General features: G+C 37.5%; 1 protein-coding gene across 2 annotated transcripts in view; it reads right to left on the minus strand.

Annotated features, from left to right (window-relative positions):
* Positions 1-296: 296 nt before the first annotated feature.
* Positions 297-25,404, minus strand: part of LOC110451024 (sodium-dependent glucose transporter 1B-like) — a 35,015-nt gene continuing 9,907 nt past the window's right edge. The window contains exons 1-4 of one of the 2 annotated variants that reach the window (XM_021498856.1): positions 9,193-9,394; positions 5,948-6,159; positions 4,450-4,735; positions 297-2,833 (exon numbers count right to left, since the gene is read on the minus strand). In XM_021498856.1, the coding sequence (XP_021354531.1) occupies positions 1,722-2,833; positions 4,450-4,735; positions 5,948-6,151 (1,602 nt within the window). In that variant the 5' untranslated portion in view covers positions 6,152-6,159; positions 9,193-9,394 and the 3' untranslated portion in view covers positions 297-1,721. Of the gene's footprint in view, positions 2,834-4,449; positions 4,736-5,947; positions 6,160-9,192; positions 9,395-25,404 lie in introns of those variants that run through there. The other variant, XM_021498857.1, reaches the window with a different exon arrangement.

Genomic DNA, 25,404 nt, shown 5'->3' on the forward strand with positions numbered 1-25,404 from the left:
TATATAGAGACATTTTCATTACACCTGTACATAATCATTTCTAATTTTATTACTCAGTTTGATATATTTTGCTACATTTTGTTAAGTGCGAGCGAGCACCCATCCGGCCACATGCCACGCTTTATGTTGCTGAACTTGTGAGTGTATCCCAGGTTCCTTCTTGCTAACTGTTTTCAACTGATGAATGAAATCGATATATACTTCCTAGGTTTGTATTAAGGCAATATTTCTCAGGCAACCTGACAAAGGTAATCAAGAACGATGTTTTCCATGTATGTTCCACTTTAATGCACAAAAGTAAACAATAACAGTAAAACAATGACCACTGCCCTGATATTGTACTGTCGGATAATGTAGATTTGCAAATTAACAACGTCAAAAAATTAACTGAAACGCAGTTTTCGGCTGGTATTTTAAGATTTGAACGAAGGAATTTTACAGCCTTTTAAAGGAGATCTTGCATAATCATATTGAATAGGACCAGAACAGACGGAATGAAGATGGTCATCTACTGTGTTCGGTTTATTAGACAGAGAAATCTATTCAGGGAATTCGAACAGCTATAGATCCACTATATTATTTAGAACGGAACGAAGAATTATGAATTTAGAGAAAGGATGGCTTGGCCTTTGAAGTGGTGTCTGCTTAGAATTTGCAGTGTGACTTGATAAGTTTATAATTTACAGCTGTGATCGTACAACACACAAAAAATACCACAAACAATCGATCGCCCCGTTGTGCAATTTGTTAAGAACGATTGGAATGAAATGAAAACAATCCTGATGGCTAGTGTGAAATAGGGTATATTGTATGCGGGTTTCATATCCGATCGGTATATTTGGTACTTTATCAAATTATGTTGTTCCTGTTACACATTATTCCAATGACTGTAAAACAGTCAATAATGGGTTCGTACCAGCACATTGTGAATGACAATGATTGCCGAGTAGAGTAGTCCGCTAAAACTTACCACAATCACGCGTACGGGTTCTAAAATTCTGATCGGGTCGCCCGTTTATGGTCAGCTGTCTACTGCTCTAGATCTATTAACACTAGGATTTGTCGCTGAAATCTGGCGACAGAGATTGTGAGAGTTTTGTATATATGTAAGAAGATTCTACATGTTAAGAATTCAAAATGCAATGCCATGATGCATTTAATTGGGAAAATTTCCTGTTGTAGACATTAGTAACCCTACGATAATATGCCGGTTCGAAATTGCTAAGTCCAATTACTGTATATTGAAAACTGCATCTAAAGTTTTACTGAAACCGCCCTAAAAATGATGTTTACTTTGGGTTGAGTATGTTGAAATAGGTTTTACAACTTGTTATTGTGATGTTTATCCGTACACTGAACAGAATTACAACAACTTTACTACATTGATTTCAGAAGTTACAATCCTGTTAGAGTTCAAAACAGCTAAAAGGATGAAAACTTGTATTTTCTCAATGAAACGTATTACCTTTTATTCCGTGTTATTTGTGTGTTGAACTTTTTGAACCACGAATAAAACTTAAGAAAAAAGTTCCCACCTTCTTTATCGGGAACCTATTTCGTCATACTAAAACTACTGCACTTTAGGTTATTATTCCAAAAGCTTAAAAGCATGAATTTCCTTTTTGATATGACTACAAATGATTTTTTTTATAATGCACGTAAAGAGTCATGTCATGTTTTGGAAAATTCACCTTTACAGATATTTAATGACTTATATTGTTTTACAACATATGATCTGATTTATTTGTCACTTCCGGTTGGTTGACTGGGGAGTTTTCTATGACTATCTCCTGTTCTCTGTACGTGTATCCGTACACCGCTATAATATACTTAGATAACACTGCTGCAGCAGTATAAACCAGCAAAAGAACTATGCTCTCCGCCAGTAACAGCAACGCGAACCAAATGTCGGCCAGATTCTCCATCATATTGCCGAGTATAACAGGATTAATAGCAGTTAAAGCAGTTATCACAAAAAACACCATAGCCGATATTTTACCACTTACAGGGGAGACAATCTCTTCAATCCAGGAAAACACACTCGGCAAGATGGCCGACTTGCCGAATCCGAATCCAAGTGCGGAAATATATACTCCCATACTGGATACATGTACAGCGCTTATGTACAGTCCTACAAACGACAACATCGTAACGAAACAATGGAACCCAACAAGAGTCATGGGACTGATGAACTGTATTATCACTACTGCCAATATCCTTCCGACAACTACAATTGAACAAGAGGCTGACGATAATACCGCCCCTTGGGACTTAGTCCATTTGAGGTATTTCACACAGAACGTGGTCAGAAATCCTAGGAACGTATCGTCTATACAACAGATAAGTCCCGATATACTGACCAACAACCCTAGTGCCAAACATTTCATTGATCTTGGGAGATCTCTGGTATTATAATCCTTGGAGACGCTTAATTCAGGAATGACATCTTGCGTTTGCCGCTCAAAACGGAAGTAGAATGCAAGAAATGCTAAACAGGCGAACACGCTAAATATTGTGGTAAACATATAGGACAGGTACAGTTGTGATTTCTCATTTGTAATATGATCTGTAGACTTTGAAACATTCGTAGACATGTTGTGCAATGCACTTTCAAAACAGGTCAGATTAGTCGATAATGTTGTTTCATTGGATGTATAGAGAAATGAATCGATGTCAGATTCGTTTCGCCGGAAGTCCGTTGGTACTGAAGAGGACAAGAAAGGCGCAGCAATGAGTGGAGAAACTGTCACTCCTATAGCGTACAGCAGCTGCATCCCCTGCATGTAAGGGCGGCCGTCCTTTCCCCAGGTATACTGCAGGTCCCCGCTAGCAACTGCAACAAAATGTAGACGTGTTTAACCTTACCTGTTGTTGATAACCTTACCAAACCTTCCTACAGAACACAAGTCCAATACGAACTAATTTGAACATTAATGTTACTGTGGATGAAAACCAGAGTTCCCGGGGGAAAACCCAACGTGGTCGGGAGGGTGAACAACCAGAGTTCCCGGGGAAAAACCCAACGTGGTTGGGAGGGTGAACAACCAGAGTTCCCGGGGGAAACCCAACGTGGTCGGGAGGGTGAACAACCAGAGTTCCCGGGGGAGAATAAAACATGGTCGGGAGGGTGAACAACCAGAGTTCCCGGGGGGGAAACCCAACGTGGTCGGGAGGGTGAACAACCAGAGTTCCCAGGAGGAAACCCCAACGTGGTCGGGAGGATGAACGACCAGAGTTCCCGGGGGAAACCCAACGTGGTCGGGAGGGTGAACAACCAGAGTTCCCGGGGGAAAACCCAACGTGGCCGGGAGAGTCAACGACCACAGTTCCTGGGGGAAAACCCCAACGTGGTCGGGAGGGTGAACAACCAGAGATCCCTGGGGGAAACCCCAACGTGGTCGGGAGGGTGAACCTCACGTGGTCGGGAGGGTCAACAACCAGAGCTCCCGGGGGGAAACCCAACCTGGTCGGGAGGGTCTACAACCAGAGTTACAGGGGGGAAACCCAACGTGGTCGGGAAGGTCAACAACCAGAGTTCCTGGGGGGAACCCAACGTGGTTGGAAGGGTGAACAACCAGAGTTCCCGGGGGAAACCCAACGTGGTTGGAAGGGTGAATGACCAGAGTTCCCGGGGGAGAACAAAACATGGTCGGGAGGGTGAACAACCACAGTTCCCGGGGGGAAACCCAACCTGGTCGGGAGGGTCAACAACCACAGTTCCCGTGAGGAAACCCCAACGTGGTCGGGAGGGTGAACAACCAGAGTTCCTGGGGGAAAACAAAACATGGTCGGGAGGGTGAACAACCAGAGTTCCCGGTGGGAGGGGGGGGGAACCCCAGCGTGGTTGGGAGGGTGAACAACCGGAGTTCCCGGGGGAAAACCCAAAGTGGACGGGAGGGTGAACAACCAGAGTTTCCGGGGGAAACCCCAACGTTATCGGGAGGGTGAACAACCAGAGTATCCGGGGGAAACCCCAACGTTATCGGGAGGGTGAACAACCAGAGTTCCCGGGGGAAACCCAACGTGGTCGGGAGGGTGAACCCCACGTGGTCGGGAGGGTAAACCCCACGTAGTCGGGAGGGTGAACCCCGTACCTTTTCATCCCCAATTATTTTATCAGGGTTTTATGTTCATAACAAAAGGAAATGCGTTGATAACGGTTAACAACTGAACTCAATTTTATTTGTTATGATGGCAAATCAATGCATTAAAAATTGAATTAATTTCGCATTCGGCTTTTGTCCTTGAAATATATAGTCTAATAAGTTGTCAATCAATCGATAGGAAACCAGTTAAAAAAGAAAATCGGAAAAGTCAGAAGTGGTTTATTCGATGGTTGTCAATTCTCAAAGCTGTTGTCTTACTACTGCTAGTCATAAGGAAACTCATAAACATGACGAAATCGAAAGCAATAGGCAATTATAATACAAACGAACAAGCGGACATTACCAGAATCAGTCACTCCTAAGCTTAACCCGAACAGTGAGAAGGCGACGAGCATAAGCCAATAGAAAGAACACCAAGGTATTGCCAATGTGGCGACGGCCAACAGGATATTCGAGCCTGCTAGGATGAACGTTCTCCTCATCTTGTTGTAGATTACTCCGCCCAAACAGGCCCCGGCCATATACACTGCGTAGACAGTGGTAAGGAGAGCAGCACCTTCTGTAAGACCGACCCCGCTGATGATTTGGAGGTCTATTAGAGAGGGTCCTATTTGACCTTTAGCAAATCCCTGCAAATAATATACAGTGGATTTAACATGACATTTAGACATTGATTAACTAAACCCGCGTGACATTATTGAAATATTCGAGAATATACGAAAGCAGGCATGGAAGTTTATAGAAATATTGAACGATAAAATGAAAAGAAACAGCAACAAAGCGCAACCATTTAAGTGATATCCACACTAGACCTAAACCTCTAAAGGAAGGGACTATTATACAGTACGACTTGCAAACATTTGAAACAATTTCCTATCGAACGTGGTTATATGAATGCACCCCCTTTCAGTTCTGTTGCCGTGAGTAATGCTATCCAATGACGGGTTATTGAAACGACCCCTTCCCAGAAAAGACATCATGTTTATGACTCGACGTGTAGCTGCCGTGGTGACTATATTTACCACATCCCCCAAACAACAAAATAAACAGTGGCAAAATTGATTTCAGGAAATTGTTTTGAAAAAGAAATTTGTGTTTGTGTCAAGACTAAGAATCTGTACGTGTTAGTCAGTATGTGTGGTCAGTATGTGTGGTCAGTATCGTGTTGTCCTATCTTTACACATGTTCTGTCTTTATGTTGTCTAGTTAACGAGGACGGAATCCCCATTAGTCCGACATCTCCAGGTCGTGTATCGTTTTACGGTAACCCTGCTACGGAAATATGTACTGCCTTCAACTTCCTAACCAGAGATCACAGGTACCAGACACTCGACAACTATCTATAATGATTACTGTAATGGTCGATGTAATAACTCTCTATTTCTACAGTAGAATAGTATGTGGTTCTGACCCCTGTGTTGCGAAAACCAATATGCCTAGAGATATTTGGAAAGTCTATCTTAACAGAAGAACCATTACAACGGGATCATACATTTATTTTTCGCCAATTACTTCATTAGTCCGACATTGTTTAAGAATATTTCAACATCAAACCTAAAAGACCAGCTTTACAATAAAACTTGATTTCAAACAATAATCTGTCTATCATTTGATACCCTCTTGATTAATATCACTATGACTGGTACATTAAATTGCATATTTATTAAAACATCTAAGTTAATCATGTTTTCAAATATCTGTCAGTTGCAAATAAACATGGCTATGTATTATTATGAATGATTAAAAATAAATGTCTTTTAACGCTATGAACTATGGATGATAATGTTCTAGTAATTAAAGGAAATGACGTTCAGTCAGTTAAATTGGTGTTTTTGACTTACTAGTGTAAATAGTGATAAATACAGGCAGGCCGACCTCGTGATATTCTGTCGGAATAAAGGTTCCTTTTTATATCTGACGACCACGTTACCGCACGTGCCGGATCCGGAATGACAGCACGTGAAGGTAGAACACGCACCGGATTGAAGTCCTTCGTTCGAGTCCACGGATCGGTAATCGATCCCAAATGTTTCCTGTTCAGACATAATTTACCCTGTAACATTTAAAAGTAAAACTTTTTTTTCAAATCCGTCAATAAGGTAAGACCAACATTATACTTACAATTCAGCCACTGGGAACGCTAATTAATTGATTATTGACTGCTAAGATTCAATTATATATTAATATACAAGATACCGTGTCACTACTACACCATTCAATACAACTACTTAATGTCATGCACCTATTAAGACCGACTTATTTACACCTGACAGAGATTCTGTCGATGTTGTTATAGAGTTCACAGAGGAACTGTTGGTGAAATATAAAAATAAATACTTATAATAAGAGATATTGAGCCATCAATACCGACATACATTATCATCACACATAACAGATTTATTTAATTAAAATGATATTTACTTCTAATAATGCATCTTCAAACGCTGTTACTCTTTATGAGAATACCGAAGCAAAAATGGCATTTTTTTCAAATATACTAACATTAACAACTGAAACTGTAACCAAGGCGTTCAAAACCACAATAGGATATTAAAACAAACAGCAGTTATAGATTTATAAATAGTTAAGAAATGTATAATGGTACAATGGTCAAACATGTTTGTATCTGATATCGGCTATAGATTTTATCCAGGGTTTATCTTTTGATAGATCGAAACTACATCTGCTGATGTCACAATACTCTTCGACGTCATACTTGAATTATGACGTCTTGCATCGATTATTTCCTAATGAAAGAATGTGTTAAGAAGCTTGTTTTTTCTTATTAATCTCTGTCGTGACAGCTGATCATGACGTTTATCCTTTCTCCTGATTTAATTTTTTGCAAATATAAGCTGTTCGGTGAAGTTGACGAGTAATACTTGAAAAGTTCATCTCCGGAATGAATATAAATTGCAATCATTTGCCGTTGTATATCTTACGTGTAAAACATGAAGCTGAAGACGTTTGATAAAAAAAACTGATGGCGAACGGATGTGTTTATACTACACAATAATGTTCACAACAACTATGTAACAAGTTATCCAACTTATACAAATCATTCTTGTTGAACCGGATTAAAGCGCACAGAGGAACCTAATGTGAGAAGAAGGACGAGGTACTCTGAGAAAACCCACGTGGTTGGGCACCCGAACTTTTACTTTTTCACGTCCGATTGGAGAATAGAACCCCTGCCGCTTTTCACTTCGCCCCCCGCCCGCCGTATATAGCATTTAATTGAAACATCAAAACAATGAATAAACATTTTTCATTCGCCTCTACTAGATAATTGATATAAAGTGTATCGTTGCTGATGCGCTTAGTTGGAAACGCTACTGCAGGTGGTGTTCCAAATGCGCACGCTGCTGAAAGTTGCATACATGACCTCGAGTTCCAAAGGTTCTATAGGGCATATAGTTAATCAACATGCTGTCCTTTAACTATGTTATGTACATGTACGTGTCCATAATATAAATAGCATTGGTAAACATTCCTATGATGCATATTTCTAGTTTGGATAAATAAAAATAAAAACTTTGTATTTACCTCGGATAAATCCCTGTTTATGTAATAAAATTATGTATCTGTGAAAATCAGTGGAGTATTTTGTTCACAATCTTACAATTTAGAAAACTTAATCAATTGTTTAACGAATCTAATGGGCTGGCTGGTTGCTTTTCCTTGTCAGTTTTTAGTGACTTCAGCGCCATTGATTGTTCACTTTCCTAGTGAGTTTTTGATGAACTAAATTAGTTGATTTGGTGAATTGAGAGATATACCAAGACGGAAATTTGATATTTTATAAATATGCACGTCAAAAGTATAATATTGTTTACAGAGTGATACCCTTAACATGTTGTAAATAGTTAAAAATCGATACAAATACAGACAGGAAACCAGATACCAGCTAATTCTAGCAACCCGAAAATATTTATAGCTGTAATGACAGCTTTTGTAAAAAAAAAAAAAAAAAAAGACACATATTTCAAATGTGTGGGTTCCTCTGTTACTTGTTTTTTCCCTGTCAATGTTTGCCAGTGGTTAATAAATATTTACAGTGAAGGTGTTTGTCGTTTGTTTGTTTGAGATACCGTCACCAGTAAATGTACTGAACCGAAAGTTTTGGAGGCCTCACGAGTGATACCTATTACCCACACCTACCCATAGCTTAGCTGATGCATCTTGTTTTAAGAGTTTGCATCCTCTGCAATCCATCACGAACAGGTGTTATTTAAGAGTCGGTCATGGTTTTGACTTCTACGTGACTGGAACTCCAGATAAACACGTTTGCTATTGAGTGGATACGTCATCACTATAGAGATACAGAGGTTGATTGAGCACACATGTGTAATACGTCATCACTATAGAGATGCAGAGGTTTACTGAGCACACGTGTGTAATACGCCATAACTATAGAGATACAGAGGTTTACTGGGCACACGTGTGTAATACGTCATCACTATAGAGATGTAGAGGTTTACTGAGCACACGTGTGGTATCATCACTATATAGAGATACAGAGATTAATTGAGCACACGTGCGTAATACGGCATCATTATAGAGATACAGACGTTTACTGAGCACACGTGTGCAATACGCCATAACTATAGAGATACAGAGGCTTACTGAGCACACGTGTGTTATCATCACTATAGAGATACAGAGGTTTACTGAGCACACGTGTGTACAGCGTGGTCATTACGCTAGCTACGTTTATACGTACTGTGCTTGATTGGTTCACGTGTGGAATATACATACTAGTGTTAAGTGACTTGGTATGTTACAGTTATTTGAAGGTACAAGTCAATAGTTTTTATAGTGTATGTTAAATCAAAAGTTTAAAATTCGTATATTGACGACATTAAATCACCAAATAAGGATGTATGAGATAGGTTTGTACACGTGATAATTAAATATGGCTGCCACTTACATAATCTTCTTGCATGTGATGTATAATATGTAAACTATGCGTCTTAATATTAGTTTAAGTTTCATGTTGTATCAAGGATCAGTTGGTTTGGAGAATAGAGACCAAAGACTGTATACTCGTTTCAATCATTATTTGTTTACATATGAGGAGTCTTACCTGGATGACAGCCGATGGTAGGTCACATGCTATAAACCCTAACAACACACTTTGTGCATAAACTCCTGAAGCCTTACAACATGGCTAATGCTTATACGTTACTGTGTAAGTACTCTAGTCTCGGTCAACCAGACGCTTGATCTCTGCTCGGCGTAGCTTGCGCAGACAACAAGAATCTGGTTGAACTAAACTAGAAGTACTCATACATGTACCCTGTATCACACATAGTGATAGTGTGAGGTTACCTGTGTAACACTAAACGTGAGAACTCATACTCGATCAGTCTTACACAGACATCATGTAGACTTAGTCTGCGTTTAAGAGACGCATGAATTGTCGTGGGCTTAAAAAAAAAAAATTTGAATCGTTATTCGTTAAGGTGAGCGTTTTATATGGGTTTTTGTCCTAATATGTATCATCACGCATACAGCTAAAATGTTGTTTATTTCTCCTTATCCTCAATACTCCAGAGGTTATACGCTCACTTACACTCTCTGCACCCCTTTTGTACTCAAGATTCAATGCATACGTCCATGTACCTAGAGACGGGCCATCGACCAGGGTTCATAAGATGTCGTCGAAACATTCCGCATTGGGCAATCTTATTTAATAATAATAAATATTTATGATATATGACTTGCTTTTACAAAAATACCAGTACTGTTGTAAATAAATTGGACTCTCTAAACTCAAACTTCTGTCCTTCAGAATACGACATAATAGCTATCACAGAAACCTGGCTCCACGAAGGTGTACTAAATAGTGAACTGTTCGATCCACGAAGGTGTACTAAATAGTGAACTTTTTGATCCACGAAGGTGTCATAAAAAGTGCATTGTTCGATCCACGAAGTTGTACTAGATAGTGACCTGTTCGATCCACGAATGTGTACTAAATAGTGAACTGTTCGGTCCACGAAGGGGTACTAAATAGTGAACTGTTCGGTCCACGAAGGTGTACTGGATAGTGAACTGTTCGGTCCACGAAGGGGTACTAGATAAGGAACTGTTCGATCCACCAAGGTGTACTAAATACTGAACTGTTCGATCCGCGAAGGTGTACTAAAAAGTGAACGGTTCGATCCACGAAGGAGTACTAGATAGTGAACTGTTCGATCCACGAAGGTGTACTAAATAGTGAACTGTTCGATCCACGAAGGTGTACTAAATAGTGAACTGTTCGATCCACGAAGGTGTACTAAATAGTGAACTGTTCGATCCACGAAGGTGTACTAAATAGTGAACTGTTCGATCCACGAAGGTGTACTAAATAGTGAACTGTTCGATCCACGAAGGTGTACTAAATAGTGAACTGTTCGATCCACGAAGGTGTACTAAATAGTGAACTGTTCGATCCACGAAGGTGTACTAAATAGTGAACTGTTCGATCCACGAAGGTGTACTAAATAGTGAACTGTTCGATCCACGAAGGTGTACTAAATAGTGAACTGTTCGATCCACGAAGGTGTACTAAATAGTGAACTGTTCGATCCACGAAGGTGTACTAAATAGTGAACTGTTCGATCCACGAAGGTGTACTAAATAGTGAACTGTTCGATCCACGAAGGTGTACTAAATAGTGAACTGTTCGATCCACGAAGGTGTACTAAATAGTGAACTGTTCGATCCACGAAGGTGTACTAAATAGTGAACTGTTCGATCCACGAAGGTGTACTAAATAGTGAACTGTTCGATCCACGAAGGTGTACTAAATAGTGAACTGTTCGATCCACGAAGGTGTACTAAATAGTGAACTGTTCGATCCACGAAGGTGTACTAAATAGTGAACTGTTCGATCCACGAAGGTGTACTAAATAGTGAACTGTTCGATCCACGAAGGTGTACTAAATAGTGAACTGTTCGATCCACGAAGGTGTACTAAATAGTGAACTGTTCGATCCACGAAGGTGTACTAAATAGTGAACTGTTCGATCCACGAAGGTGTACTAAATAGTGAACTGTTCGATCCACGAAGGTGTACTAAATAGTGAACTGTTCGATCCACGAAGGTGTACTAAATAGTGAACTGTTCGATCCACGAAGGTGTACTAAATAGTGAACTGTTCGATCCACGAAGGTGTACTAAATAGTGAACTGTTCGATCCACGAAGGTGTACTAAATAGTGAACTGTTCGATCCACGAAGGTGTACTAAATAGTGAACTGTTCGATCCACGAAGGTGTACTAAATAGTGAACTGTTCGATCCACGAAGGTGTACTAAATAGTGAACTGTTCGATCCACGAAGGTGTACTAAATAGTGAACTGTTCGATCCACGAAGGTGTACTAAATAGTGAACTGTTCGATCCACGAAGGTGTACTAAATAGTGAACTGTTCGATCCACGAAGGTGTACTAAATAGTGAACTGTTCGATCCACGAAGGTGTACTAAATAGTGAACTGTTCGATCCACGAAGGTGTACTAAATAGTGAACTGTTCGATCCACGAAGGTGTACTAAATAGTGAACTGTTCGATCCACGAAGGTGTACTAAATAGTGAACTGTTCGATCCACGAAGGTGTACTAAATAGTGAACTGTTCGATCCACGAAGGTGTACTAAATAGTGAACTGTTCGATCCACGAAGGTGTACTAAATAGTGAACTGTTCGATCCACGAAGGTGTACTAAATAGTGAACTGTTCGATCCACGAAGGTGTACTAAATAGTGAACTGTTCGATCCACGAAGGTGTACTAAATAGTGAACTGTTCGATCCACGAAGGTGTACTAAATAGTGAACTGTTCGATCCACGAAGGTGTACTAAATAGTGAACTGTTCGATCCACGAAGGTGTACTAAATAGTGAACTGTTCGATCCACGAAGGTGTACTAAATAGTGAACTGTTCGATCCACGAAGGTGTACTAAATAGTGAACTGTTCGATCCATGAAGGTGTATTAAATAGTGAACTGTTCGATTCCTCATATTTAAATCTGTTTCAAAATAATAGGATTTCTACAAACTCAACTAAATCCAATGGCGGGGGGGGGGGTCTCTTTTTGGCTATAAACGAGAATTCCAGGCTGACTTCGAGGGAGTTGAGATAATGTCTATCGAACACAAACTGTATGTTTGTTGTGTGTATCTTTCCCCGGAATGTGACGTTACCTATATACATGAATTACACAAATCTATCGAAAAAGTGTTCGATACTATGAACGAACACAGCAATGTACTGATATTCGGCGATTTTAATCAACCTGAAATTATGTGGACAACGTCATAAACGGAATCCCATCTACAGCCCTAGTATGCGTATGACGACATCCGTTACGTAATGGATAATAACCGAAACCTGGGATTTCTTCTGAATACAACACTGAGATGAGGGCGTTAGCCCGAATCTTTGTGTTGTATTCAGAAGAAATTCCAGGTTGAGGTCATTATCCGACTTAAACCAATGTGCTCCTTTGTCAAAATAAATACCACCGGGCACATAAATACCAGCCGCCACGGTTCACCAGTCACGCACACTGTGCAATGTGTGGAACGGCATAACACGACTGCTCCTTCCCGTAAACAGCCGAGATGTTAGTAATCAAGTAGATATCGTGATGAAGATTTCTATGTCTGAGCTGATATTTTGTTTCGGTGGGCTGTGTATAGGTCTCGCGATCGCTCCCTATAACTATTGTTTATTTCTATTGTTTTGTTTTATAAGAATTCTATTTGTTGAAAACGTTTGTAGAATACAATGTTTATGATAGCATACAAGCAAGCAATTATATCTATATTCAATTTTGGATGCAAAACTAACTAACTTCAGCCTCATATCTATGGTAATAGGGCATATCCGAAACATTTACATTAAATTAGTGTTTAATTTTTGTGTGCATGTTTTGAAGGTAATTTAGCACACATTGGAAATTTTCATCTTATTTTCATCTTGCCGATCTGATAAAATTGTTAGATTACGAATAGAAACATAACTATGTTATGAATTTTGGAAATAATAACTTAAGGAACTAACTGGTTCAATAAGAATTTTTGAAAAGAGAAATTTGCTTCAGATGAAAATTTAACCCCCATCCCCCGCCAACACCAACCCACTCCCTCCCAACTGATTCATAGTCTTGGAGCACATTGGTTATTAAATTAAAAAAATATTCATGGTGAAAACGATATTTTAAAGTGTTTAATAAAAACGTATTTTGTCAAATTGGTTTTTAAATTGTAAAAATAGTCATCTGATTAAAATATTAGAAACAACGAAATAAAAATAATGACCCGTATTTGACGGGATTCGAACTCATTTCAGAGGACTTGTGATTGTTATGAGATACGACCTCACGTGGTCATTCTCCAACGCATGATGGATAACGACTCTGACAATATCCTAAGTCATATATTGGATTCGTGTGAGGGTTAACTTTACCAATTGGAGAACGAAAGTGTTTTTGAAGCAAAATCCAATCGTCTGTACCGAAAAGGAGACAGAAAATGCAGAAAACACTAAAGTACCGGATACATGGAAACTAGTACTGCTGACAGGGATATTGGCTTCTGCTCAGGTAAACGTCGAAAGAAAGATATGTGATATTGCCATTCCTTTGTTTTCACATCAATAATAATTGCTGCTATTTTTGCTTAAAAAATCTATAAAAAATACCGCATCTGTCCAATCACCATGGGCACAGAATAATTGTTTGGGTATAAATGTACGGAACTCGTATACGTTAGTACTCTAAATCAGAGGTAGATTCGTCAGCCGTTAAAAGTTATTTTCTACATTCTTTTTTCCCTGGATCAAAACAGTGGTGGGGGGAGGAGGGGATATCTGATTTATTTTCTTGTTTTCACTTTCGTTTCTTTCGCAGATATAATTAAGGAGAACATGATGTGAACAGAGTATGATTTGATGGTTAACACAGATAAAATATTTTTGAGACCGAAGCAGCAGCCGGTGTTAGCTCTAGTGACACCAACGTTTTGTTAATAGGCATTAAAACCACATGATGGTGACATTGGAAACAATGAAAATATGTCAGAATGACATGAAAGTCACCCCATCATTCTTTATGATAATTTTCCGATAAATCATTGACCAAGCTTCAACGGATATATTTCCACCTGTCAATCAAAATGGTAAACAATAACAGGTGTAAATACATACATGCTGTTCAGATAGCCATGGCAACACAGGGAATTAATAAGAAAGCATGTCGCAAATACAACGTTAGCGTTGACTGACACCTCGAATACGGGGAGACCTGCGCGCTGACACGGTCACCTGGCATGGGCAGAACAGGTAACGTTAATTGGAATATAACGATGTTGTTTTCACAACAATAAATTTCAGAAAAGATTCAATCTTATATACGGATAAATCTTCTACTATTTTTTGTTATGAAATACACTTTTCCAAGCAGTTTTCTGATCGTCTGTAAATCCGACTGAATCGGTCATCGATATCGGCAGAATGTGTGACGCTTAAAGGCAGTCATTCCGACGAGGACCGCCAACAGTTGAATCGGTTCAATTCGCATGGATGTCACTTGTAAATTCCTGCCGGTTAATATATCACGCGACGTTGACTTTTTGCGGTACAACACAAACTTGCTAACTTCGCCACTTTACCCATGTCGTTTTGACACATTCCTACGGTCAAGATTGAAGAGTTTAGCATGATTTTACCCAAAGAACTTCATTTTAACCACAGAGTGATAAATGCGATACAATTCTTCGTTATGTTTCCCGATACGTGGTACAGTATTTATCAATAGGTGATATCGCGATTACTCCCCTTCGAAGAGTTCTTGCTGGAAAAATGCACAAGTCTCGCGAGAGAATGCGAGGATACGGGGGCAAAACAATCTGCCATGTGTAGTATTGAACCAACACAAATAACTCAAAAGAATAGAGGTCACATCAAATGCATTTAGTGATGACATTCCAATCAAATTGTTTGTCCAAAACAAGCCTTCTGACGTTTCATTTACATAAAAGGTAACACACGATACTCTGTACGCCGCTGACGGTCCGTCACAACTGTGACGCTTTAGCTTCGTCCTCTTTTTCAATATATGGCCAATTTAACATGCTATCATATGTGTACTAGCTCCCCAATTTTCTTATTTGGAGTAGGTGATACCTTTTGACTATAAAATATTACCCAGTTCATTACATGGAAGTTCGTGGAAATTCGTATCTGAATGTTTTGGCGCTGCCATGTTGTCCGTTGCCCCAGCGAGTACAGTTTAATCCCCTCCTATTTGAAGAGTCCCACTGGTCGCGATATCATCTATTCACAACGTAACGTCCTGAAAAGTTGAGCCTACTTTACTCGAGTTTATTTATCCGATTCTATAGTATTATATGACTTAAACTTGCAACTTTTCGTTATTGTTAAATTTGCAATGCAATCAGGGATTATTCAACGAAATTTAGCAGTTTTATTGCTGCGAGTATATTTCAAAACATTTCCGAAAAGCCTCGAAAAATTTACGAGAAGTGGTCGCGACCAAGGACTGGTTTTGGATTGTTCTTGAGTATCGTGTACACCCCTTTCTTGACACTTCATTTCCCCCTTAAAATTGTGCGGACTATACGCAAATATTAACGGTAGTCGTTGGTCAGACATAAAATATCTAAATCAGTCAATAGCAATTTATAATACGACAGTTTACCCCTTCGGGAACCTCAAAGGTGCCTGATTCATACTCGGAACATCTTTAGGTTATATGTAATTCAAGTGGAAAATTTGGAACGCCTTTAGGTTTTATGTTTCCTGATACGTGGTACACCCCTTTTGCCTGTGACAGTTATCTGTCATTTTGTTAGGATACCCGTCACTCAACCTGGTGTTATGCAAGGAGGTCCACTACATATGGTAAAAAGATGTAGGGATATTATTTTATATTGTTAACTCTAAACAAATAAAGCAAGGAAAGATCTCCTTGTCTGACTCCCGTTACAGAACTTTTATTTTAGCACATTTGATTTTTGTGACCTTGAACGAAGGTCAAGGTCATAAACGTTTACAAAACTTAAATCTATTCACGTGAACAACCTACTGGCCAAATACCAAGACCCAATGACTTTTCGTTATGAAGAAACACAAGTTAAAGGAAAAGTGGAAAGATAACTATGTTTTTCCATTTTTTGATCAAAAGTTGTCATTTTTTTTTTTGAAATTCCTGATATTCAAAGATATTGTTAGTAGCCAATTTTTAAGCAAGTCTGAAAAATAGAATCGCTTTAGAACTATGTGAATTAATGTGTCGAAAATAGAAATTTTCTCATTAGTAATGAAATTTCACACACTTTTCTGCTTAAATCTTCAATAAAAAGAACAATTCTTTCTTTAAATAATGTTATTTTTGGTATCAAAATAACAGTTGGAATATGTTGCACACAATGATGATGTAATTTTATAGTAATTGTGTCATTTAAATGCTCTAGGAGGAATTGTATTACCGCACCTTTAACACCCATACAGGTGTAAGTCAATGAGGTCCCATTTATCATTAACTGAATTCTGAAACTAACTGTTCCTGATTTAAGCTTTCTATACCCTTACCTTTTCGGATTTATCTTGTTTTGAAATTCCAAGCGGGGGCCGACGCTAATGTTAAATCTCCATATGGGTTGACCCTACCAAACTGATTGTATTGATCCCTTGATAGCTAATGAACAACATGTGTTTATGCCAAAAAGGTCAACCGTTACAGACCTTGCTAGTTTTACAGATTTCATTACAAAATCTTTTGATGGGAAGAAGGAAGTGCATGCCATATACACAGATTTCACTAAAGTTTTTGACAAAATTAATCATACATTATTAGTACACAAACTGTCATTATATGGCGTTAATGGTAATCTGTTAAAATGGTTCACGAGTTCCTTAAGTGACAGACTTCAACGTGTAACAGTAAATGGGGTAACATCCGGTTGGTGTAATGTCACTTCCGGTGTACCCCAGGGTTCTATAATCGGACCAAAACTGTTTATTATGTTTATCAATGACCTTCAATCTGTTGTAGAGTTTTCAAAATCCTTGTTATTCGCAGATAATGCTAAAATATACAAATCAGTAGGAGAAGCTTCTGACTGTAAACTACTACAGCAAGATGTCGACAAGGTATACAAATAGTGTGATGACTGGAAAATGTCAGTGCATGTGAAGAAATGTTGCCATATTGTTTTTACAAATAAGAAAAGGTCCATAGATTTTAAGTACACAATCGGAGGTGAAACATTGAAGAGTGGAAGTTGTGTGAAAGACCTGGGCGTATGGATGTCATCTACTTTTTATTTTAATCTTCACGTTATAATTGTATAATTGTACTGATACATCTGCCATCTGTTCGCTATACATGTATATTAGATTGGTCAGAAACAAACTTGAATATGCTTGTGAAATATGGTGTCCATATCGAACTACTCTGGCACATCAATTAGAAGTAGTTCAGAGAAAAATTCTTAAATTGTTATGCTTTAAAGCAAATTCGACTGTGATGTTTTATCTTATTAAGAAATAGGTGCTTATTTTAATTTACCACCTCTTTTAAAACGTAGAATGTATTTAGATCATTTGTTCCTTTTTAAGTGTGTAAACAGTATGTACGACTGGTCTAGCGGTGCAGTGCGTGTTTATCCCACCAAGAGTCGTATTGACGTAAGGAAACACAGTGTTTTGATTGGGTGTCAGGCAAATTTAAGCTTCCTTAATGTTCAGCCAGATAGTCTTTTTAGCGAATCACTCAAAACGTTTCAAACGGAAATCAAATACATTTGTTTAATTAATTACACAAAGTCTGTTTATATTTTATGTATCATGTATGTATTGTTTGATAATTTTACATTTCGTCTGTGATATTGTAGTATGTAATTTATTATGAACTGTTATTTGTTATCAACCTGTAAGTGGGCTTTATGGCCTGTTGGATTGAAATAAATAAATAAATTTAAAAAATTAAAAACCCCTGATATATGTCATAGCAAAATTAAAGGCACGTGGCTAGCTATTTGATTGGTCTCAGGTAAAAGAAACCTAACCAATCATTAGGCCGATACCTGTCATTTGAAGATTACAGAGGAGAGAGAGCCGACTTCACAGTTTTACCGTTACGCGAACGCGAGATTCTTTGACGTACATCAAAGGATGAAACTAGTCTTCTCGTCTCATCCAAGTATGCGCATACTGAGCGTAACCCCTGGATATCGAGGAAATAGACATGATAAACAGCTGCTGCTAAGCGATGATGTGAAATGATTATTAGTTACATCAACTTGTCATCCCCTAGGGGGAGAAAACCTCGCACCGAATAGTACGTGTTCAATTGTGACGTCATATAAATGCGTCACCGGTAATTGTGACGTCATCAAAAGTGAATGACGATGTTCATACCCCACGTGTGTTTTTGTTTAAACTATCGTCGGTGGAGTTGCGACTGAAATAATAGGATGGGAGAAAAGTAATAATCCCCTACCTAAAGGGTGTAACAGAGCCTCGGGTTAGACAACCAAAAAACATGAGTGAGTGGGTTGCGCATGCGCTAGCGGCAGGACGTCTTTCTCGGGAGCTCCGGCTTCTTACAGAAATATTGCATGGTTTGAGCGTTGAAGACACCTTTTTATACAAAATTATAATTTGTACTTATTATTTATCATCTCTACCTCTATCATCAAATTTGTGAAGCTTTCATATCCTCTGAATCTTTTGAATAATATTTAATTCAGTAGGCCAACTTCAAATTCCCGAATGTTATTATTATTGTTGGTGATATAAATGTAGATATGCTAACGTTATCACGTAATCATACTTTAAGTCATGTTGGAAATGGACGTTATTAATGAGTCGACTAGTCGTGGAACAACCAGAAATAGTTACTTGATCCTATTTTATTAATTGATCCTACCAAATGTACTGATTCGTATGTAATTCCGATTGATCGTTATATAAGTGATCATGATGCATGTATTGCATTTTTGTCTATACCTGTTCATCTCTCTTGTACCTACACTAGAGAAATGTGGGCCTATAAACATGCTGATTTTAATAGGTTAATTTTTTAATGGATACTTTTGATTGGCCTACATTTTTTCAAAACTTTATTTCTATTCATGTAGCATGTGTTGAACTTACTGAACAATTTTTGAAACTTGCTAAAGAATGTGTACCCAAAAACAGTTTATATAAGACCTCGTGATAAATTGTGGATGAATTCCCAATTAGGAAAAGCTTTTCAGCTACGAGACCGGTTACATAACGCCGTTAAACGTGTTAAGTCCATATCCAACTTGGAGAAATTTAAAAGACAAAGAAATAAGGTTAATAATATGAAAAAATATGCAAGAGAAATGTTTTATAATAGTGTTGGTGATATTATAGATAATATTATTACCAGTAATCCGAAGTCATATTGGAGACTAGTTCGTAAATTATTAAAACAGTCGGGTTCTCAGGAGGTTATTCCGCCACTAGTTAATCCTTGTAATGGAAATATTGAACATGATGATGATAAGAAAGCAAATATTCTAAATAATTATTTTAGCTCTATCTCAAACATAGATGATATTGGCAAATTTTTACCCAGTTTTGATTCCAGAACTGATTCTGTACTTGATTCTATTGTGGTTGAAAGTGATGAAATAAGTGATATTTTGAAAATTCTGAAATTAGGAAAAGCATCTGGTCATGATACTATAAGTCATCATTTGCTAAAGTTTACAGCAAATTCTATATGTAAGCCATTGTCAATTCTTTTCAATATGTCACTAAATTCTAAAATATTCTCTGAAATATGGAAAAAGGGTTTTATTTTACCTCTGTTCAAAAAGGGTGATAGACACTTGGTGTCAAATTACCGACCAATTACTTTGTTGTCTTGTATAGGTAAGGTTTTTGAAAGAGTTGTATTTAAACACATCTATAACTTTTTCCTTGATCATTCTTTATTTTACGAAAAGCAATCTGGTTTTATGATTCATCATTCCACTGTCCATCAGTTATAGAAATTTACCATAATATATGTTGTTCATTAGAAGAAGAAAAAACATATTTGTCTATTTTTTGGTGATATATCGAAGGCTTTTGACCGAGTTTGGCATATGGGGTCTTTTACATAAATTGCATGCTTATGGTATAAGAGATGGCTTACTACATTGATTAAAAAAATACATTTCAAACAGACAACAACAGGTTCTTTTTAAAGGTGTGTATTCTAATATAGGTTACACAAGTGCTGGTGTACCACAAGGAAGTGTGTTAGGTCCTCTGTTATTTTTGGTTTATATTAATGATATTGTTGATAATTTAAATAGTATTTCACGCTTATTTGCTGATGATACCTCTTTGATGTATTCTTCGTCTTCTCATGCTGATATTGAAATGTGTGTCAACAGAGATTTGGAAAAACTTGACAAATGGTAACGGGATTGTCTTACTAAATTTAATCAACAGAAAACTGATGTGTTATTATTATCTAATTTGCGAAATATACTTCCTTTACAGATTTGTTTTGGTACTGAGACTCTGAATTGTGTTGAAAGTCATAAACATTTAGGCGTTGTATTTAGTGCAGATGCAAAATGGCCTTTACATATTTCCGAAATTCAAAAAACATGCATGAAAAAGATATCAGTACTACGAAAGTTTAAATTTTTGTTAAGTAGGAAAACTTTGTTAAGAATATATAAATTATTTGTGTTGCCTGTGTTGGAATATGCCTGTGAAGTTTGGGATGGTTGTTCTCTGGCAGATCTAACTAAACCTGAACAAGTTCAGCTAGAAGCAGCAAGAATTATTACTGGCCTACCCTCTTTTTCTAGTAAACAATCACTGTATCAAGAATCACAACTTGAACCTCTATCTGAAAGAAGAAAACTTAAGAAACTTTCCCTAATGTACAAACTTCATAATAAACAAACACCTTCTTATTTAACTAACATTCTTCCTCCTAAAGTAGCTACAACTTGAGAAATACTGAAAACTACACTGTTCCCAATTTACGACTGTCTAGTTCATTCCAATCCTTTATTCCTTCTTCTATACGACTATGGAACGATTTACCAAATACTGTCAGAGAGCAGCCATCCGTTAACATTTTTAAATCAACGATTCAGCGTAACCAAGGTTACTTGTTGCCTATTTTTTTCATGTAGACTAAATATTTTACATACAAGATTGCGTCATTCATGTAGTAGTTTAAATTATGATTTGTATAGAGTTAATATTATAGGTGATCCAATGTGTGCATGTGGAAATGAGTGTGAAAATGCAGTCCATTATTTTTTTGATTGTATGCAGTATATCAGCCAAAAACAAATTTTGATTGATGATATCTCACGTTATTGTAATATTTCTCTAAATGTTATTCTGTTATTCTCCAAACTTGTCAGATGAAGACAATGAAAATATCTTCCATATAGTCCACACCTGCATTAAAAATAGTAACAGATTATAAGGTCAGTAGTATTATTCTATCATCTCTCTTTCTTATTCTTCTGAATTTCTTTTCTTCCCTTTTCCCTTCCTTTCTTCTTTGTTCATATATATAAATATATATTACAAATATATTTGTTGTTGTTGTCATGTAATCAATATAATGAAATGTATTGGAGAGGGCGTTTCTAAGTTGAGATAACTTGTGCCTAATCCTTTTTGTTGAATGACAAATTAAATATGTTTAAATCAAAGTCCCCCAGTATCTGTACTCCAAATACTTTTGAAAGTTTATTTCTAGATTCTGTAAAGAGTTTTGATAGCCAGATAAGTCCAAAGACCTCTTCTAATGTATTTAATCCAGGGCACTCATCTACTCTAGTCAGGAAAACAGCATTTTCTAAAAAATCTTCTACGTATTTTGAAAGTAAACTTGCAATCAATTCGAGCAAAGCAACATCTTATTCATCATGTTAGTGTCAAGCCCGATATCATCATTGGAACTGAAACATGGTTGAAACCAAATATTAAAGACACTAAAGTTTTTTCAGATTGGTTCAACATTTACAGAAAGGACAGAGTTGGTGGAAAAACAGGTGGTGTGGTGCTCATAGCAATAAAGAAAGATTTTGTTTCTTCTGCAGTACATGACCTTTTACCACCAGATGAGTGTGAAATTGCATGGGCTAAAATAGAAATGATAGGTTGTAAAACCCTGTATTTATGTTCATTTTATAACCCTAAAACAGCAGACAGTTCAATTTTGATGAGCTTTAACACATCTATTAGAAAGGCAAGTGTGTACTATTCGCAATGCCAGTCTACTCATTGGAGGATATTTCAATCTCCCATGTTGGGATTGGGAGCATAAAATTCTAAAACCCAACACTCTCAACCAATATAATTTCATTATAATTTCGGCACCTCCCTTGACGATGCTGGACTAACCCCACTGGTAGAAAAGCCCACACGAAACAATAACGTCTTGGACCTTATCATCACCAACCATCCTAGCTTAGTCCCCCGTGTTGATGTTATGCCTGGCATTTCGGATCATGACATTGTGTTTGTTGAATTCCGAGCTTCTACTTCTACAAAAACAAAAATCGAGACAAATTCCATTAGACAAAAAAGCTAACTAGGAATCTATTAAGAAAGAGTTAGATTTGTTTTATCTTAAGCTTCAATTTTCTAATAAGAAGCCTATTTCTGATACTAATGCTATCTGGTGTGATTTCAAGTCATTTTTGAACTCTTTGGTGAATATGCATCTACCACACAAAATATCAAGACCAAAAGAAAGCCAACCCTGGATATCTCATGAAATTAAACATTTGATTAGTAAACGCAACAGAGTCTGGTGATAAAGATCTTACAAAGAAATAAAAAGAATTGAAACATTCCATCCAAAAAAAGATTCGGCAGGAGTATTGGAAATATAAAGAAAACATAGTTACTCCAGATGAGACTTCGGTCAATGGAACTTTCACATGTATGAACAAATTTTGGACCTACATAAAACACAAGAAAACAGACTTCACAGGTATCCCCTATCTAAAAGAAGATGGCAAGCTCATTTCAGATTCCTATTCAAATGCAAACCTACTCAATAAGCAATTCGAATCAGTTTTCTCTACACCCGAAAAAATATCGCCTGACGTCTTAGCTAAAGAAAATTATATGAATCCAGATCAGATATATCCAACACCCTGTAAAGCTAGCTTTTCATGTGTAGGCACCCTTTCGGATTATGGCCAATATTTTGTTCTCGAACCGAAAAAAATCTTCTTTTATTTTTACAAATGTGAAGCTCAAATAGCCCACTTCATCATACTTATACCAATTTTAGTACAGTTTTATTTTCATATTTTTTTTAAATATCATTATACAGGGGTTAGCCATTTAACAAAATATCACCCATGACCACAACCCTCTACTGTATACTGCTACCCTACAATCTGGCACTGTTCCGCAAGATTGGAAAACCGCCCATATTGCTCCTATATTTCAAAAAAGTCAAAAATATGATCCTGTAAATTACAGACCTATCTCATTCACTTGCATTTGTTTTAAGTTAATGGAACATGTCATAGTGTCACACATCATGTCAAATTCAGATCTTCACAATATTTTGTATCCTCGCCAACTTGGTTTTCGAAAATTCAGATCCTGTGAAACACAACTCTTAGAATTTGTTGATGATATTACCAAAACTCTTGACAACTCAACAACCATATAAATTGGTTATGGATTTCTCCAAAGCATTTGATAAGGTCAGCCACTCTCTTCTTAACAACAAACTCAGTCATTATGGTATAGATGATAAAGCTACTTCCTGGATCTCAAACTTCTTAAATAATAGAACCCAATCAGTACTTGTTGAAGGCGTCAACTCTGAGTATGTAACAGTTTTATCCGGCGTCCCTCAGGGATCTGTACTGGGGCCTAGTCTGTTCCTTTTTTATATTAATGACATGCCAATTGGCTTGAACTCCACGGTCAGACTATATGCGGATGATACCATCGTATATCTGACAATTACGTCAGAGAAAAATGTAGGACCCTGCAGTCAGACCTGGACAAACTAGCCCTTTGGGAGAAAACAAATTTAATGGCTTTCCACACAGATAAGTGTTATGCTCTCATAATTTCTTAGAAAAAATCCCATGTCAATTTTAATTATTATCTTCATGTCCAAATAAAATTATTAAAACATGTTGATTCTGTGAAATACCTTGGTGTAACCCTCAGATCAGATTTGAAATGGAACTCTCATGTATATCAGATTTGCAACAAGGAAAATTCTACTCTAGGATTTCTCAAAAGAAACTTAAAAGTTAGCTCAACAACATTTAAAGAACAGGCTTACACATTTTTGGTTAGACCCTCTTTAGAATATGCTTGCTCTGTTTGGGATTCGTACACAAAAAATAATATCAACAAAACAGAAATGGTCCAGAGGAGAGGAGTCCGATATGTGCCAAATCGCTTTTGGAATACCTCTAGTGTAACAGATATGATTGGTACTCTTGGCTGGGGCAGCCTGTCAGATCGTAGGAAAGATGCACGCCTAAAGATGTTCCATAAAATTCATCAGGGCATGGTGGCCATATCCTCGACTGACAGGATGCACCGAGCTAGAAACATTCCTAAATTCCCACCAGGTCCAATACCAACAGCAATACTCGAAAACACTAACTAGACAACAATCATTTTTTCCTCGACCATACTAGACTGGAACAAATTACCATCTGACATCGTTAATGCACCCACTTTCAACTCTTTCAAAACATCTCTTTCCAGGCACACCTATAAAATTTAAGATGCAGAGTAATTATAGTTACTTCAACAGACTTTACATAATAATTCACCACTTCTCTTCTTTTCCCCCTATTCCGAAAAAGCTTTGTAGGTGGGGGCTGCCGAATCCCTGGCTTGCTCGGACCTCTCTCTCGGACTCTCCTCGAACTAAATTTTCCTTTCTTAACTTTAACTAAGCGAAAAATTATTAATAATTATGTAATATATATAGTCTGTCATTTGTGCTGCATAAACCAAACTTCGTGACAAAATCTTCGATTAGTTGAAGGTGGTCACTATATGGTAGAACTAGAACATCGCCCCTCGGGTTGGAGATTTATCTGTCACACCCTCAAGGTAGGGGAAGATTCTTTTAGTCATAAATATAGATAGAATAGATTTGATTCTGATTGAATAGATTATATTCGAATTTTGTTAATGGTAAAGTACAGAGGAGGAACTGCGCTTTGATTATGTAGGTTAATGCGTTGTAAAGCGAGCACGGAAAACCAGAAGGACAAAAAGAC

Source organism: Mizuhopecten yessoensis, unplaced genomic scaffold (assembly GCF_002113885.1).
Source record: "Mizuhopecten yessoensis strain PY_sf001 unplaced genomic scaffold, ASM211388v2 scaffold5737, whole genome shotgun sequence".
NCBI lineage: Eukaryota > Metazoa > Mollusca > Bivalvia > Pectinida > Pectinidae > Mizuhopecten > Mizuhopecten yessoensis.